The sequence below is a fragment of the Carcharodon carcharias genome, chromosome 7 (assembly GCF_017639515.1).
Source record: "Carcharodon carcharias isolate sCarCar2 chromosome 7, sCarCar2.pri, whole genome shotgun sequence".
Lineage (NCBI taxonomy): Eukaryota > Metazoa > Chordata > Chondrichthyes > Lamniformes > Lamnidae > Carcharodon > Carcharodon carcharias.
This window is the reverse complement of record NC_054473.1, coordinates 61,297,561-61,316,288: the sequence shown is the minus strand read 5'-3', so window position 1 is coordinate 61,316,288 and position 18,728 is coordinate 61,297,561. Positions and strand designations below refer to the sequence as shown.

General features: G+C 42.7%; 1 protein-coding gene across 2 annotated transcripts in view; it reads left to right on the top strand.

Moving 5' to 3' along the window:
- Positions 1-18,728, top strand: part of LOC121280339 (contactin-4-like) — a 1,234,817-nt gene that overhangs the window by 224,138 nt on the left and 991,951 nt on the right. For both annotated transcript variants that reach the window (XM_041192228.1, XM_041192226.1), the window contains exon 3: positions 15,449-15,544. In XM_041192228.1, coding sequence (XP_041048162.1) covers positions 15,449-15,544 — 96 coding nt within the window. The remainder of the gene's footprint in view (positions 1-15,448; positions 15,545-18,728) is intronic.

Sequence of the window (18,728 nt, the reverse complement as noted above, 5' to 3'; positions counted from 1 at the left end):
CTCTTACACACTATTACTCCATAAGGAGTGGGTACAAGTGAAGAAAAAAACAATTACAAAGTATAGTTATCTCAGTCTCTCTTTTGTGGCAGATCTGTGGTTTGTTTGGTGAGTTGATGCTTTTATTGTAAGTGAAGGCCTTATAAGCAGGGGATTAGACCATAAGACATAGAAGCAGAAATTAGGCCCATTGAGTCTGCTCCGCCATTCAATCATGTCTGATAAGTTTCTCAACCCCATTCTCCCACCTTCTCACCGTAACCTTTGATCCCCTTACCAATCAAGAACCTATCTATCTTGGATTCTCAGTAAGCTGCAAGGCTTCCTGTAGTTGAATTTCCAAGAGGTTCTTTCTCAGGTGAACTTGAAGTTAGAACAGGTTGGGGAGAGTCCTTCTCCCATTTTTGAGGTATTGTTGTTTATTACCCTGGCTGCATAGAAAACTTGCAGCTAGTTTGATAGCTTTTCTGATGGGCTCAGGTAGAACTTGCTCTTTGCAAGCATCATTTGTTGTTTCTAAAAACAGATCTAAAACATAGCTGTGCTCATTATGTGACTTGTCCAAGTTAAAAATCCTTTGTCCAAAGTAAGGTGGTCTGTTGATTACATGTCATGTGTTTCCTTTTGACACTCTGAAATTCATCCTGTCTAATTTGGATAAGGGGCCATCATAATACAGTGAAAATTCGATGGGACCTGTTTTACATTTGTCTAATGCACATTGAGTTTTGATGTTTTATTTGTCCATGGTGAAACAGAAAGATGAGTCAGCTGGAATGCTGCATAGTTCTTTGTTGATGGTCCATCCTTAAACAAAGGTATGTGTGAATTTCCCAGATGGTTGTGACTGTCCAGATTTAATTAGGTATTTACTTGAGATTCAGGACTGTCTGGCTCAGAATGCCAATGGTCACATGATTTTCAGTGACCGTTTTAATAGACTGTGTCCAAAACTTTATAAGTATCATTTGAAAGTTGATAACATACCGGAACTCGGCAGGAGCCATATCCCATACTCCACTAGTCCACAAGAAAAAATAATGCATTTGAAAAATATGTTTTAGGTATTGTCAGTTGTAGCATATTCTAATTTTTGATAAAGGGGTATATTTAAGAAGGTTCTAGATAGTTTACTTGACAGCCTTAGAATTGTGTAAAAAAAAAAGTTTTAATGTTGGTGAGCAGAGTATTGGGTAGCAGTGAGACAGGAGCCAATACTGAAATTCAGGTCTGCTGGATTTACTACAAAAACAGGACTAAGACTAATACCGGTAGTTACTGGCACCTTATAGATATAAATATTTTTTCAAGAAATAAAAATACGCTATAAGAGATTAACTAGACTAAAGGGTACCTGCAGAATGCTATTTTCATCCCAGTCAGAAAGGGAAGAGTTGTGCAATAAATTATGAGCAAAGGCTTTTGAAGAAGGCAGTGTGAATATCTTGGAAAGATAACCAAGGGGAGTGATTTGATGGATGTAGCAAAAGGGATGGATAAATGGGTTTCAGAAGAGTCATAAAGGGGTGTCTATTTGAGACATAGGCTTCATCTGTGTCCCTAAAATTTCTGTGTCATTTTTAACTAGTTTGTAGTTTTATGTATTTGTCAGTTCTACATGTCAGGTTCCATTCGTGCACTACTGACACCCAGTTCTACAACCTCTCTCAACCCTCCAGCATCTTTAAATTGCTTGCCTGACATCAGGGACTGGATGAGCTGAAATTTCCTCTAACTAAATATTGGGAACACCAAAGCCATTGGTCAGGATCTTCCAGTCGGCGAGCGGGGGCGGAGCATAAAATGACACAGAATGACACCGGGTGGAATTCCTGATGTTACCCCGCGGCATTTCCATTTTCAGTTCGGCAAGGGTGCAGCCGAGTCAGTTGTGCGCCTGCTGACCTGTCAACGGCCTATTGAGGCCATTGAAAAACTAATTAAGGTAATTAATGGACTTGCCCGTCCAATCTTAAGGTTGGCTGGCAGGCTGGGAGCCTTGGCAGGCTTTGGAAAAAGCATGAAACCTTATCCACAGGCGGGATGAGGTTTCATGAGGGTATTTAAATTTTTATCAAATCTTCCAATAAAAGTTATGGACATGTCCCAACTCATGTGACAGTGTCACATTCGGTGACATGTCAGAGAAATTTTTTTATCATTTCCGAGCCGATCTCCCTGAGGCAGCACTTAAAATGATGGTGCACCCCCGATTGGGGGTGCCGATTGGAGGCATGCCTGCATGAGCCTGGTCCCGCACATCACCCCCCAAATGAGGGAAATATTTTTCCCATTATTTTTGGTCCACAAACTTTGTTCCTTAGCCATTGACTAAATCCTTCCCCCTGGCAGTTGTCTGAAGCTAAACAAAACTGGTCACAACTGCAGCATCCTATTTGACTTCTAGATGAGATTTTGACCACATGTCCACTCCATCCCAAAACCGACAATTTCTACCTCCTTAAGGTCACCTGACGCCACATCTCTGCTGAAACCTTCCTCCATGCCTTTGTTACCTCTAGACCTGTCTATTCCAATGCCCTCCTGACTTGTCTCCCATCTTCCACGCTCTATAAACTTAAGCTCATCCAAAAGTCTACCCCCAGCATTCTGACTCACACCAAGCTCAGTTCACCCATCATCTATGAGCTTGTTGAGCTACACTGGCTCCTGATTTGATGCCTCAATTTTCAAATTCCTATCTTTTTTTACAAACCCCTCTATTCCACTCCCTCTCTACCTCATCAATCTCTACAACCCTTTGAGATAACTGCACCCCTCCAATTCTGGGCTGCTGAGCATTCCTGATCTGAATCGTCCCTCAATTGTCAGATGTGCCTTCATCTGCCAGTGTGACTTGTTGTGGAATTCCCTCCCTAATCCCCTCTGCCTCTGTACTTCTCTTTTGCTTTTTAAAATGCTCCATAAAATCTATCTATTCAGCCAAATTTTGGATCACTGGCCTAATATCATCTTCTCTAGCTGGTTGTCTGCTTGATAATGCTGCTGTGAAACATCTTGACAAGTTATATTTAACACACCATCTAAATATAAGCTATTGTTAAGCTGTATTTTTCTTTACTCATTCACGGGATGTCAGTGGTGCTGGCTAAGCCAGCATTTATTGCCCATTCCCAGTTGCTCTTGAGATGGTGGTGGTGAGCTGCCCTCTTGAACTGCTGCAGTCCATGTGGCGTAGGCACACCCACAGTGTAGTTAGGAAAGGAGTTCCAGGATTTTGACCCAGCAACTGTGAATGAACAGCGCTATATTTCCAAGTCAGGATGGTACGTGGCTTGGAGGGGAACTTGCAGGTGGTGATGATCCTACCTATCTGCTGCCCTTGTCCTTCTAGTTGGTAGTGGTCATGGATTTGGAAGGTGCTGTTGAAGGAGCCTTGGTGAATTCCTGCAGTGCATTTTGTAGATGGTACACACTGCTGCTACGGTGGTGGAGAGAGTGAATGTTTATGGATGTGGTGACAATCAAGCGGGCTGCTTTGCCCTGGATGGTATCAAGCTTCTTGAGTGTTGTTGGAGCTGCACTCATCCAGGCAAGTGGGGAACATTCCATTAAACACCTGACTTGTGCCTTTTAGATGGTGGACAGTCTTTGGGGAACTCAGGAGGTGAGTTAGTTGTCACACGATTCCAAGCCTCTGACCTGTTCTTGTAACCACAGTATTTATATGGCTAGTCCAGTTCAGCTTCTGGTCAATGGTAACCCCCAGGATGTTGATAGTGGGGGATTCAGTGATGGGAATGCCATTGAATAGCAAGAGGCGATGGTTGGATTCTCTCTTGTTGGAGATGGTCATTGCCTGACATTTGTGTGGTGTAAATGTTACTTGCCACTTGTCAGCCCAAGCCTGAATATTGCCCAAGTGTTGCTGTATTTGGACATGAAAGCTTCAGTGTCTGAGGAGTCACGGATGGTGCTGAACTTTATGCAATCATCAGTGAACATCTCCACTTCCGGCCATGTGATGGAAGGAAGTTCATTGATGAAGCAGCTGAAGATCGTTGGGCCTAGGGCACCATCCCGAGGAACTCCTGCAGCGATGTCCTGGAACTGAGATGACTGACCTCTAACAACCACAAGCACTTTCCTTTGTGCTAGATATGACTCCAACCAGTGGAGAGTTTTCCCCCGATTCCCATTGACTCCAGTTTTGCTAGGGTTCCTTGATGCCATACTTGGCGGCCTTGATGTTAAGGGCAGTCACTCTCACTTCATCTCGGGATTTCAGCTCTTTTGTCCATGTTTGAACCAAGGCTGCAATGAGGTCAGGAGCTGAGTGGCCCTGGCGGAACCCAAACTGGACGTCAGTGAGAAGGTTATTGCTAAGCAAGTGCCCCTTGATAGCACTGTTGATGACCCCTTCCATTACTTTACTGATGATCAAGAGTAGACTTGTCCTTGTAGGATTTGTCCTGCTTTTCGTGTACAGGACATACCTGGGAAATTTTCTACATAGCCAGGTAGATGCCAGTGTTGTAGCTGTACTGAAACAGCTCGGCTAGGGGCACGGCAAGTTCTGGAGCATAAGTGTTCAGTACTATTGCTGGAATATTGTCAGGGCCCATAGTCTTTGCACTATCCAGTGCTTTTAGCTGCTTCTTGATATCACATGGAGTGAATCAAATTGGCTGAAGACTGGCATCTGTGACACTGGACACCTCCGGAGGAGGGCAAAATGGATCATCCACTCAGCACTTCTGCCTGAAGATTGGAGCAAATGCTTCAGCTTTATCTTTTGCACTGATGTGCTGGGCTCCCCAGTCATTGAGGATGGGGATATTTGTGGAGCCTTCTGTGCCAGTGAGTTGTTTAATTGTCCACCATCATTCACGACTGAATGTGGCAGGACTACAGAGCTTAGATCTGATCCATTGGTTATGGGATCACTTAGCTCTGTCTATCACTTGCTACTTATGCTGTTTGGCATGAAAGTAGCCTTGTGTTATAGCTTCACCAGGTTAACGCCTCATTTTTGGGTATGCCTGTTGCTGCTCCTGGCATGTCCTCCTGCACTCTTCATTGAATCAGGGATGATCCCCTTGCTTGATGGTAATGGTAGAGTGGGGGGTATGCTGGGCCAGGAGGCTACAGATTGTGTTTGAGTATAATTGTGCTGCTGCTGATGGCCCACAGTGCCTCATGGATGCCCATTCTTGAGTTGCTAGATATGATCGAAATCTATCCCATTTAGCATGGTGGTAGTGCCACACAACACAACGGAGGGTATCCTCAATGTGAAGGCAGGACTTCGTCTCCACAATGACTGTGTGGTGGTCACTCCTATCGATGCTGTCATGGACAGATGCACCTGTGGCAGACAGGTTGGTGAGGATGAGGTCGAGTATGTTTTTCCCTCTTGTTGTTTCCTTCACCACCTGCTGCAGATCCAGTCTAGCAGCTATGTCCTTTAAGACTCGGCCAGCTTGGTCAGTAGTGGTGCTACCAAGCCACTTTTGGTGATGAACATTGAAGCCCCCCACCTGGAGTGCATTCTATGCCCTTGCCACCCTCAGTGCTTCCTCCAAGTGGTGTTCAACATGGAGGAGCACTGATTCATCAGCTGAGGGAAGGTGGTTAGTGGTAATCAGCAGGATGTTTCCTTGCTCATGTTTGATCTGATGCCATGAGACTTCATGGGGTCCAGAGTCAATGTTGAGGACTCCTAGGGCATCTTCCCCCCGACTGTATACCACTGTGCCACCACCTCTGCTGGGTCTGTCCTGCCAGTGGGACATTGTAAGGTATGATACCGTGAGGATGACTATGTCAGGCTGTTGCTTGATAAGCCTATGAGACAGCTCTCCCAAATTTGGCACTAGCCCCCAGATGTTAGTAAGGGGGAATTTGCAGGGTCGGCAGGGCTGAGATTGTCATTGTCATTTCTGGTGCCTCAGTCGATGCTGGGTGGTCTGTCTGGTACTTTTTTGTGACTTTGTGGCAGTTTGATACAACTGAGTGGCTTGCTAGGCCATTTCAGAGTTAGCCACATTGCTGTGGGTCTGGAGTCACATATTGGCCAGACCAGGTAAGGACGACAGATTTCCTTCCCTAAAGGACATTAGTGAACCAGATGGGTTTTTACAACAATCGACAATTAAATTCAACATTTATCATGAGGTAGATCATACCTCACTCATTTTATCCTGTGATATGATCCATTTCACTCACAGGATAAAAATAGTGTTCACATTTAGCCACTGGAAACATTTCTATTGTTTTATTTCCAGTGCTTCATGTTATTAATCCTAATTTGGAGATTCCTTTAATTTGACCTTTTACTTGACCTGATAAAAAAAAAAGCCCACCCTCCTTTGAGCCTCATTGCTAACTCATTATTTTACGAAATCCCTATATCAAGACAATGTATTTTGCTTTGGAAGCATCTGATATGTTCCATTGTAACTTCCAGTACATATGCTGGAGAAGTATTGTGTGACATGATACAGCATACAGCCGAAGTTGTCACACAGACAGCATGAGTAAAATAAGAAAAACTAAATAGAAAATTTCAAAAATGTTGCTATTTTAATTACATTCACATATTGACATGAATTAAAATATCTCAACAATAAGTCAATCAAAAAGCCTAGCTGTGAATTATTTAAAAATTTCTTTAAAATCAGCAGTGTAAACAGCTGCCAGCATATCTAGAGAATTGCTGTAGGTTTTGATAGACAATGTTGGGTATATTCAAATAATTAATACATTAGAAAATCTTTTTCTTTGGATGTGCTATTGGAGTTCTCCAGTGAGATTTATAGGATCAGCATATGTCTACACAGCATCATAAAATTTTATATCTATGTTAATGAGCATGGATATTAACACTACTCTGAAAAGCTGAGATGCCATTTTCTAGAATTTTAATGAATTGAAGTGCTTATGTGCAGTCATGTTATAGATTAATATTCATCTTGCAAAATCACCTGATTGTGATCAAGGTCATGCGCACTTCAGTGCAATAATCAAAATGTTACTGTTCATCTTTCCATCAGTTTTATTCAGTTGAACTACACAATAAGGATTTAATGTTATTATCGTATTTCTAAATTTGACATTGAAAGATCCTTGTGGTGAATCATTTAGTAGAATTCAACAGCAGCAACAACTTGTGTTTTGTATAAAATTGTTCCAAGTCACTTCACAGATGTGAAAACAGACAAAAATGTATACTTAGCCAGTAAATGAGAGAAATGGAGGGGAGTTCAAAGCCTAGAGTAAAAACGGTGGGTTTTTTGGAGCATTTAGAGGTGGAGAGGCCTTGGAAGAGGATACTAGAGAATGGGATCTCAATGACTCATGGCATGGCTGCCACCAGCAGGGGAGGAGCAATGCACGAGGGGCCAGAGTTGGTGAAATGGAGTGTGCAGATATGGGGGTCTTGTAGGGCTGGATAACATTACAAAAATGGAAAGAGTTAAAGTATGATGAAATTTAGCCACAAGGCTGAGAATTGAGGTCTCGAGTGACTTGGAGCCAATACAGGTTAACAGTCACGGGGGTGTTAGGTACGTAGGCCTTAACATAAGATGGGAAACAGATAGAAAAAAGTTGAGATGAGCTTATATTGTTCAAGAGTGAAAAATAAGAAGCCAGCCAGGTGGGTTTTGAAATAATTGAGTTGGGAGGTGGCAAAGGCATTGGTGAGATTTTCAGCAGCAGATGGGCTTGGGCAGGGGCATAGATTTAATATCGCTGTTAAAGATGAAATTAAGCAAGCTTTGTGATTGAGAGGTAGCTCAGCTCATGGTACCACAGGACCACAGAATCACAGAATTTAAACAGCACAGAAGGAGGCCGTTCAGCCCATCATGTCTGCACTGGCTTTCCAAATGAGCATTATGACCCTACTGCCATTGCCCTGCCTTTTCCCTGTACCCTTGTACATTGCTTCTGTTCAAATAATCATCTACTGTTCTCTTCAATGCCTCAGTTGAACCTGCCTCCACCACACTTCCAGGCAGTGCCTTCCAGACCTGAACCACTCATTGTGTGAAAAAGATTTTTCTCCTGTCACATTTACTTCTTTTGCAAATCATTTTATGCCTTTGTCCTCTTATTTTTGATGCTTTTATGAGTGGGAACAGCTTCTCCCTATCTGCTCTGTCCAGCCCCCTCATGATTTTGAAATCTCTATCAAATCTCCTCACAGCCTTCTTCTCTCCAAGGAGAACAGTCCCAGCCTCTCCAATCTACACTCAGAGCTGAAGTTTCTCATCCCTAGAACCATTCTTGTAAACCTCTTCTGCACTCTCTCCAATGTGTTCACATCCTTCATATAGTGTGATGCCCAGAACTGTACACAATATCCCAGCTGAGGTCTTACATAAATTCAGCATAACCTCCCTGCTCTTGTACCCTATACCCCTATGAATAAAGCCCAGGATACTATATGCTTTATTAACTGCCCTCTCCACCTGTCCTGCCATCTTCAATGATCAATGCACATATACACCCAAGTCTTTCTGATTCTGCACCCGCTGCAAAATTTCACCCATTATTTTATATTGTCTGTCCATGTTCTTCCTATCAAATTGCACACCTCACACTTCTCCGCATTGGACTTCATCTGCCACCTATCTGCCCATTCCACCAACTTGCCTATGTCATCTTGAAGTTCCACACCGCCTTCCTCGCAGCTCTCAACACTCCCAAGCTTCATATCATCTGCAAACCTTGAAATTGTCCCCTGCATACCAAGATCGAGATCATTCATACATATCAGGAAAAGCAAGGGTCCCAATACAGACCCCTGGGGAACTCCACTACAAACCTTCCTCCAGCCCAAAAATATCCATTGACCATTACTCCCTGCTGAGGTTATGAACAATCTGGTTAAACCTTAGAGAATTCATATATACTTTAATAAGCTTGTTGTACAAATTCTTCAACATGTTCCAATACTATAATCATGGTCAAAACATTAACTTAAAAAGAATTTGTTTCATTTAGATTAACTGATTAGAACATTGTTGTGAAAAATGGCTCCATCATGTTTGTTTAAAAAAAAGATATTGTTTATTTAAATTAAGCAGATGCAGTTTAGTTTGAAGAAAATTTGATGAGTGGGCATGACTGAACAATTGTCCTTCCAATTTGAGTAACTTTGTTACCATAATTTTAGTAATTGTTAATTCTAAAGATTTATATGATCTTCAGCTTATATAAATAAAAGTTCCATGTATCTATCCACTTATCTATTTATCTGTTCACTTGTCTATTTGTTTTTCTATTTATCATGTACCTGAGCTGAACAGGCACAGACAGTATCGTTTTCCAGGGCTTGCCAGCAACTTATAGATGAATAAACTGCTTTTTACTTATATTCAAACACCCAACGATTTATTTGAATTAGCTGTTGTACTGCATTACTGAGATGTAGGAAATGGTACATCAGTGGCTGTGGAGGATCATACATGAAACCTGGTTGCTTAGATCAAGTAAGGGAAGTAGATTGTTGCAGTAAAGCTATATTTTGACAGCAATCGATGTCTGCGGGAGTGGAGGGGAAGGAAAATATTTTAAGATAATGTCACATATAGGTATGACTCAGTAATGGAAGAGTTTCTTGGTGATAACACAAATTCAGGGAAGAGCTGAATCAGTAAAACTGTACCTTCACATCACTGAAGAATCAAGGCTTTCAAAAAATTCTTTCAAATGATGTGGGTGTCCCTGGCTGGGCCAGCATTTATTCCTCATCTCTAATTGCCCTTGAGAAGGTGATGGTGAGCTGCCTTCTCGAACCGCTGCAGTCCATGTGGTGTAGGTGCACCCACAGTGATGTTAGGAAGGGAGTTCCAGGGAGACCCAATGACAGTGAAGGAACGGTGATATATTTCCAAGTCAGGATGGTGTGCGGCTTGGAGGGGAACTTGCTTGTGGTGTTCCCATACATCTGTTGCCCTTGTCCTTCTAGGTGGTAGAGGTTGTGAGTTTAGAAGGTGCTGGCAAAGAAACCTTGGTGAGTTGCTGCAGTGCATCTTGTAGATGGAACACTCTGTTGCCACTGTGCGTCGCTGATGGAGGGAGCGAATGTTGAAGGCGGTGGATGGGGTGCTAATCAAGTGGACTACTTTTGTCCTGGATGGTGTCAAACTTCTTGAGTATTGTTAGAGATTCATCCAGGCAAGTGGACAGGATTTCATCACACTCCTGACTTGTGCCTTGTAGATGGTGAACAGGCTTTGGGGAGTCATATCCTTTGATCCCTTTCACCCCAAGAGCTATATCTAACTCCTTGAAAACATGCAATGTTTTGGCCTCAACTATTTTGTGTGTTAGCAAATTCCACAGGCTCACCACTCTCTGGGTGAATAAATTTCTCTTCATCTCAGTCCTAAATGGCCTACCTTATATCCTCAGACTGTGACCTCTGGTTCAGAACTCCCCCACCATCGGAAACACCCTTCCTGCATCACCCTGTCTAGTCCTGTAAAAATTTTATAGGTTTCTATGAGATCCCCCCTCATTTTTCTGAACTCCAACAAATATAATCCTAGAATTTTCCCCCCTACCGATGTCAGGCTGACTGGTCTATAATTCCCTGTTTTCTCTCTACCTCCCTATTTAAATAGTGAGGTTACATTAGCTACCTTCCAATCTGTAGGAACTGCTCCAGAGTCTATTGAACCTCGGAAGATGACCACCAATGCATCCATTATTTCTAGGGCCACTTCCTTAAGTACTCTGTGATGTAGAAAGCCTTTATCAGCCTTCAATCCCATCAATTTCCCCTACACCATTTCCTTACTAATACTGATTTCTTTCAGTTTCTCCCTCTTACTAAACCCTGTGTTCCCCAACATTTCTGGTATATTATTTGTGTCCTCCTTTGTGAAGACAGAATCAAAGCATGTGTTTTGCTGGTCAGTCATTTCTTTGTTTCCCCACTATAATTTCCCCTGTTTCTGACTGTAAGGGACCTACGTTTCTCTTCACCAATCTTTTTCTCTTCACGTACATTTAGAAACTTTTATAGTCAGTTTTTATGTTCCCCACAAGCTTACTCTCATACTATATTTTCCCCTTCTTAATCAACCCCTTGGTCCTCCTTTGCTGAATTCTAAACTGCTCCCAATCCTCAGGTCTGTTGTTTTTCCTGGCCAATTTGTACTCCTCTTCCTTGGATCTAATGCTATCTCTAATTTCCCTTGTAAGCCATGGTTTGGCCACCTTGCTTGTTTTACTTTTGCGCCAGGCAGAAATAAACAATTGTTGCAGTTCGCCCATGCGCTCTTTGAATGTTTGCCATTGCCTATCCACCATCATCCCTTTAAATAATGTTTCCCAAACCATCTTAGCCAACTCACACCTCATACCATCGTAGTTTCCTTTATTAAGATTCAGGACCCTAGTCTCAGAATCAACTACGTAACTCTCCATCTTGATGAAGAATTCTGTCATTTTATGTTCGCTCATCCCCAAGGGCCTCGCACAACTGGATTTATGATTATTCCTTTCTCATTACACAATACTCAGTCTAGGATGACCTGTTCTCTAGTTGGTTCCTCAACATATTGGTCCAGAAAACCAACCCGTACACACTCCAGGAATTCCTCCTCTTTGGTATTGTTAATAATTTGATTTGCCCATCTATTTGCAGATTAAAGTCACCCAAAATTACAGATGTTCCTTTATTGCATGCATCTCTAATTTCCTGTTTAATGCCATTCACAACATCACTACTACAGTTTGAGGGTCTATATACAACCCCCACTAATGTCTTTTGCTCCTTAGTGTTTCTCAACTCTACCTATACACACTCCACATCGTTGGAGCTAATATCTTCCTTCACTGTTGTGTCAATTTCCTCTTTAACCAGCAATGCAACTCCACCGCCTTTTCCTTTTTGTCTGTCCTTCCTAAATACTGAATACCCCTGGATGTTCAGTTCCCATCCCTGATCACCCTGCAGCCATGTCTCCGTAATCCCGACTTTTTCATACCTGTTTACATCTATTTGCATGGTTAATTTATCCACTTTATTGTGAATGCTCCTTGTGTTAAGGCACAAAGCCTTAAGGCTTGTCTTTTTAACATTACTTGTCCCGTTCCCACTATTTTTCACTGAGGCCCTGTTTGATTCTTGCCATTGATTTCTCTGCCTATCACTTTTCTTATTCCTCTTTCTGTCTTTTGTTCTTGTCCTTGATTTTCTTTCCTCTGATTCCTTGCATAAGTTCCCATCCCCCTGCCATTTTATTTTAAACCCTCCCCAACCACTCTTGCAAATATTCGCCCCATTCCTGCCCAGTTATAACCTGTCCAATTTGTACTGGTCCCACCTCCCCCAGAACCGGTTCCCAATGTCCCAGGAATCTGAAACCTTACCTCTCACACCATCTCTATGCCATGTATTCATCCAATATATCCTGCTTTTTCTACTCTGACTAGCATGTGGCACTGGTAGTAACCCTGAGATCACTACCTTTGAGGTCCTACTTTTCAAATTATTTCCTAACTCCCTATATTCTGCTTTGGGACTTCATCCCTTTTCTTATCTATTTGTCATTTGTACCAATATGCATCACGACTACTGGCTGTTCACCCTCTCCCTTCAGAATGTCCTGTCACCGCTCTGAGACATCCTTGACCCTAGGGCAACATATCATCCTGGAGTCTCGTTTGCGGCCACAGGAACGCCTATCTATTCCCCTTACAATTGAATCCCGTATAACTATTGCATTCCCACACTTTTTATTCCTCTCCTGTGCAGCAGAGCCAACTGTGGGGCAACAAATTTGGCTGTTGCTGCTTTTGCCTGAGAGGCCATTCCCCTCAACAGTATCCAAAGCGGTATATCTGTTTTGCAGGGGAATAGCCACAGGAGATTCCTGCACTGCCTGCCAAGTCCTCTTGCTCTGTCTGGTTGTAACCCATTCCCGTCCTGCCTGTGGACTCTTAGCCTGCGGTGTGACCACCTCTCTCTATGTGCTATCCACGATACTCTCCGCCTTGTGGATACTCGACAGTGTCCCCAGCTGCCGCTCCAGCTCCGAAACCGGGTTTCCATGAGCTGCAGCTGGAATAGTTTCCCATATACATGTGCCCCAGGCACTAGAAATATTACCGACTTCACACATAGAGCAGGAGGAGCACACCACAGCTTTGAGCTCTCCTGCTGTGACTTACCGCTATAAAATAAACAATTTGGAAGATACGTAATATCAAATAATATCAATTACTCTAGAACCCTTCTTCTCTGCTCCTCATTGTTACAGAATATAGCCCTTACAAAAAATGAACCACAAAATAATACCTTAAAAGCTATGAGTGATAAAAGTAGTAAATACTTACCCGACTATACTCACAGTACTCAAAGGATCACCTCGTTCCCTCCTCACTGAACTCCCTCAGTCACCTCTGCTCTCCTAATTCCTTTTCAACTCCCGGCTGCTCTCGCGCTCCTCTTCAACTCCCAACTCTTCTCGCCCTCCTCTTCAACTCCCAACTCCTCTCGCCCTCTTCTTCAACTCCCAACTCCTCTTGTCCTCCTCTTCAACTCCCAACTCCTCTCGCCCTCCTCTTCAACTCCCAACTCCTCTCACGCTCCTCTTCAACTCCCAACTCCTCTCGCCCTCCTCTTCAACTCCCAACTCCTCTCACGCTCCTCTTCAACTCCCAACTCCTCTCAACCTCCTTTTCAACTTCCAACTCCTCTCGCACTCTTTTTCAGCTCCCAACTCCTCTCGCCCTCCTCTTCAACTCCCAACTCCTCTCGCCCTCCTCTTCAACTCCCAACTCCTCTCGCCCTCCTCTTCACTCCCAACTCTTCTCGCGCTCCTCTTCAACTCCCAACTTCTCTCGCGCTCCTCTTCAACTCCCAACTCCTCTCATGCTCCTCTTCATCTCCCAACTCCTCTCGCGCTCCTCTTCAACACCCGACTCCTCCCGCATTCCTCTTCAACTCCCAATTCCTCTCGCCCTCCTCTTCAACTCCCAGCTCCTCTCACCCTCCTTTTCAACTCCCAACTCCTGTCATGCTCCTCTTCAACTCCCAACTCCTCTCAACCTCCTCTTCAACTCCCAACTCCTCTCGACTTCCTCTTCAACTCCCAGCTCCTCTCGCTCTCCTTTTCAACTCCCAGCTCCTCTCGCCCCCCTCTTCAACTCCCAACTCCCCTCACCCTCCTCTTCAACTCCCGTCTCCTCTCGCCCTCCTTTTCAACTGCCAGCTCCTCTCGCGCTTCTCAACTCCCGGCTCCTCTCGTGCTCCTTTTCAACTCCCGACTCCTCTCGCAATTCTCCTCAACTCCTGGCTCCTCTTGTGCTCCTTTTCAACTCCTGACTCCTCTCATGCTCCTTTTCAACTCCTGGTTCCTCTTGCACTCCTTTTCAAATCCCAGCCCCTCTCGCACTCCTTTTCAACTCCCAGCTCCTTTCACACTTCTCTTCCCAGCCTTTGACTTGCTCTTGTAGCCACAGTATTTATATGGCTGGTCCAGTTTAGTTTTTGGTCAATGGTAACCCCCAACATGTTGATATTGGGGGATTCAGTGATGGTAATGACATTGAGTCTCAAGGGGAGATGTGGATTCTCTCTTGATGGAGATGGTCATTGCCTGGCACTTACACGGCTTAAATGTTATCAGCCCAAGCCTGAATGTTGACCAGATCTTGCTGCATAAGGACATGGACGGCCTCAGTATCTGAGGTGTCACGAATAGTGCTGAACATTGTGCAATCATCAGCAAACATTCCTATTTCTGACCTCATGATGAAGGGAAAGTCATTGCTGAAGCTGCTAAAGATGGTTGGGCCTTGGACATTACCCTGAGGAACTCCTGCAGTGATATCCTGGGACTGGGATGATTGACCTCCAGCAACCACAACCATCTTCTTGTTTGCTATGTATGACTCCAAATATTTTGCCAGACCTTGCTTTTGCCCTTCTCATACCTACAGAAGGCATCAATAGATAGCAATGAGATATGGGAATTCTGGATGTTTTTTCGGGTTCCCTACCAAATAACTCTGAGGACTATTGTGACATCCCACCATCAGTGAGATGAGCTAACTCCAGACAACGAGGGGTATCATTGAAACTTTCCTGCATATGTATTTATTAGTACCACAGCATTCATGCACTGGTCTTTTGGGATGCCTGATTTAACTTAGTGAGTGTTCATGCATTTTTAAAGGGCTTAACACATAACATAGTATGGATGTAACATTTGTATCCACAGTTTATGCACTGATGCATTATTTAGAACAGAGTACCATATCTCCTGTGGTGTTGGTGAGCAAGAGGATAACTCACAGACGCTGTGCATGAAAATGCAAAACTTATAATATATCACAGACACATGGTGTGTTTTTCAAATGTTCTTTAAATCATTTTTAGTAAGTTTTTCAATAAAAATAACAAAGTTAATTTCACAGTAACTTGATTTTATATATGGCATTCTCTTTCATTTTTGTGCAGATCTTGAAAACTTCAAAGGGAAATCAAGAAATAATGTGTCCGTCCGAGAGGGACAAGGAGTGGTGTTGCTTTGTGGCCCGCCACCACATTCTACAGGTATTTATTATTATTACTTTTCACCTGCTGACAGATTGGTTTGAGGTGGTCAACATAATGGATCTGGCAATCCAACATTGCTTGGTGCAAAAATAGTGTGGCTCTGGATTTGGGTACTGGAATTTGGGGTATAAGTCAGGTGCATCAGGGTTATACCCATTTGAAAATATTTGACAAGTTCTGGTAGAAGTGGTATACACAGCATAAATAATGGTGTAATGAGAGGGCACTGCCCCCATCCTAGCAGTTCAGCTTTTATGGCACACTTGCGCAGGATTTAAGTAAAGCTTATAGAACCTGTTTTGATTGCTGAATTAGGAAATGGTTTGAGTTCACAGGCTTTGAATGTCTGCAATATTGGTCTGAATCATCAGCTTTGAATGGAGTGGTTAGAAAAAAAACTCATCCATACTCCTGAGAAGGAATTCTGTAACCTGCCTTTGAGCAGTTTCAGTTAGAGATCGATTTTGACTCTGATGTTGCTATAATGGAGTTTATGTAAGGCATTCCCATATATAGGTAAAATATAAGTGAGAAGAAGAGGAAATTACGAAGACCTTCAAGACAAGGGTACCCAGAAGGATAGCATGGCCAATTAGGAGATCTCCTTTCTAGCCAGGCCTGGGTGCCGACTCATGTAGATGTCAGGACACAGAAACATATTATCTGTGTCCTGCATTGGTAAAGTAGTCTAATTAATCTTTCTAGATCATACCACTCCTTCAATGATGTTTCAGAAGAAGGCTGCTTAAGGAGGCAGCTGTACAGTAAGGAGACAAAGAAAGAACTGTGCTTCATTGATATCTGATCTCCAGACAGCCCCAAAGGCACAAAGAACAGGTTTATTTCACAATGCTGGGCTTTATATCAAATGTGGTTTTATTGTGCACACACACACATATATATATATAGTTGGTGCGCTTCTACCATGTCTACTTCTGGTGCCTATGTGCTGCTATTAAAGCTATTATGGGCTGTTGTGATATTTGTCAGGAATGTTGGTGGTGCTTTGCTGCACTGTGGTATCAGGTATCACAATCTTCTACCAACTGATGTGACTGTCACTCGGGGCTTCTGAGATCTGGAAAGGCACCTCACTAAATTGCTTCATCACTGCAGGTGACAGACAACTTAGTCTTGTATTCTGATGTCCACATGGGAAGGCATCAAAGACACCTATCTGGAAAGATCATATCAAGTACCTACCTTCAAGAAAGTTTGGCTTTGCTGGGTACTGGAGAGAATGAAGAACTAACAATATCAGTTAGATCCTAAAGAACCTGAGAAATGTCAACCAAGATCTCTTAGAGGCTTCCTTCCATCATTTTCTCTATGACTTAAGGATAATTGATCAAAACATTCTTTTGATGTCCTAACTGGTCTGGAAGCCTGTCTGTCAGGAGAGTAGCATGCCAAATGTTCCTGGTAATACCATCTACTCCAGATAGTACAGCCTTGTGCCAATTCCTTCTTTGATATTGACACTATGATTGGCATTGGACTTAACTTTGAGCCTTGCCATCCATCTCAAGTGTTGTGAGGTAGTCCTTAGCGCTCCATGAGAGTGTTTTACTTGTGCAGCATCTTTTTAGTGCTATATCTCAGAGCTCTGAGTTCACAGGCGCTGGAGCCAAGACCTGACTTCTGCAAGGCATCTGCTCCCCATTGTCAGATTTATGTTTGACTCTGTTGCCACTGTGATGGTAATAAATAATGAGTATCATACATGTATAAACACTGCAACAATTTTTTAGGAAAGGCCAGTAAATACTTTACCTTAGCTGCTCTGTTGTGATCATTAAACTTCCTTCTGCACTACAGAGAATCAAGGATATGGCACTAATTGTGGACCACATTTTTAATGAGTCTCCAGCCCTGATCTTAAACAAACTATCTCCTGCTCAGTTCTCCACTGGAGGTTTACCATGTATTTCTTGTATTTGACTGCCTTCCTTATCACCCAAGTTATCTGCTTCCACCAGTGCTGCTTTACCTTGCTGGCAGACCAGGCCTCTCAAACTTCTGCAGATATTTTTGAATGGCCTTCTCCCACTTTACTAGCTTTCTTACCTCATTGCCTTCCTCAGTTCCCCAGCGCCTTCCTCAATTCTCCCAGCTCTATTATATCCCCCTCCATAAGGCCCCTTCTTCCAGATATTTACCAGTGTCCACTCTTCTAAACATTCATGATTCATTTGGGGAATAATCCCCAGAAAATCACTATTTTCCAACTCAAACCCACAAGTGACACTGCAGGCTATCGTTGCACAGCCTGTACATTTGTTTGTATTTGAATTGACTGAGCTTACATGTCAGTAAGTGAAGATGGCTGAAGTTCCACTCTACCTCTGATTCAATGCTGTAATCACACCTTCAGTTTTTTAGATGAATGATTCTCTGTCAACATGTGTAGCACTCCACTGGTGTAACAAAATTCAATTGCTGCAACATAGAATGAAGACCTATCCATTAAAAAATTATTTCATGAATACTGTATTAAAGAGGGCTTGGCCTGTGCATTTCAGTGAGTGCTTTCATCACTGGTTCCTGCTCTTGATAAACTCGAAGTTCAGGGGCATGTAATAGAGATCAGAAAAACATAGGAACTGACTTGGTCATAAAACTGGCCTCTGGTGTGAAATTTTGAATGCCTTTCAAGATTAAGAAGAAATATTATTGAACTGATGTATTTATATATGCATAGAAATATATGCAAATAAATTGCAACAACTGTGAGATACTGCAGCAATAAACGCTAAATAAAGTTTCTAAAAATAACTTTTACTTATAATTCTGAATAGAAAGATGCATAGTGTGAAACCTCAGTTATATTTGATAAGCCCTGTAAGAACAATTCATTCTGGGAGATTTTCTTGTGTGCTCTTGCTCAACAAAATCAATTGTATATATTATGTGGAAAGAATGGCATTTGATAATTAGCTTCCAAGCAATTTTCATTGACGTTTGTTCCTTTTGAACCTTACCTTTTTTTTAAAATTTCAGCATTCTTTCAAAATTATCATTGACATTTATATAGGTTTGATTTTTGAAGGAAATTTATGACTGCAACACATTTTCATTGTAAAATAGTTGGACTCTGTTATGGCACAGCATTTTCTGAAGATGGTACAACTTGTTGAATGAAGAAGCTTTGCTTCAAACTATGTTCTACATCCTCATGAAT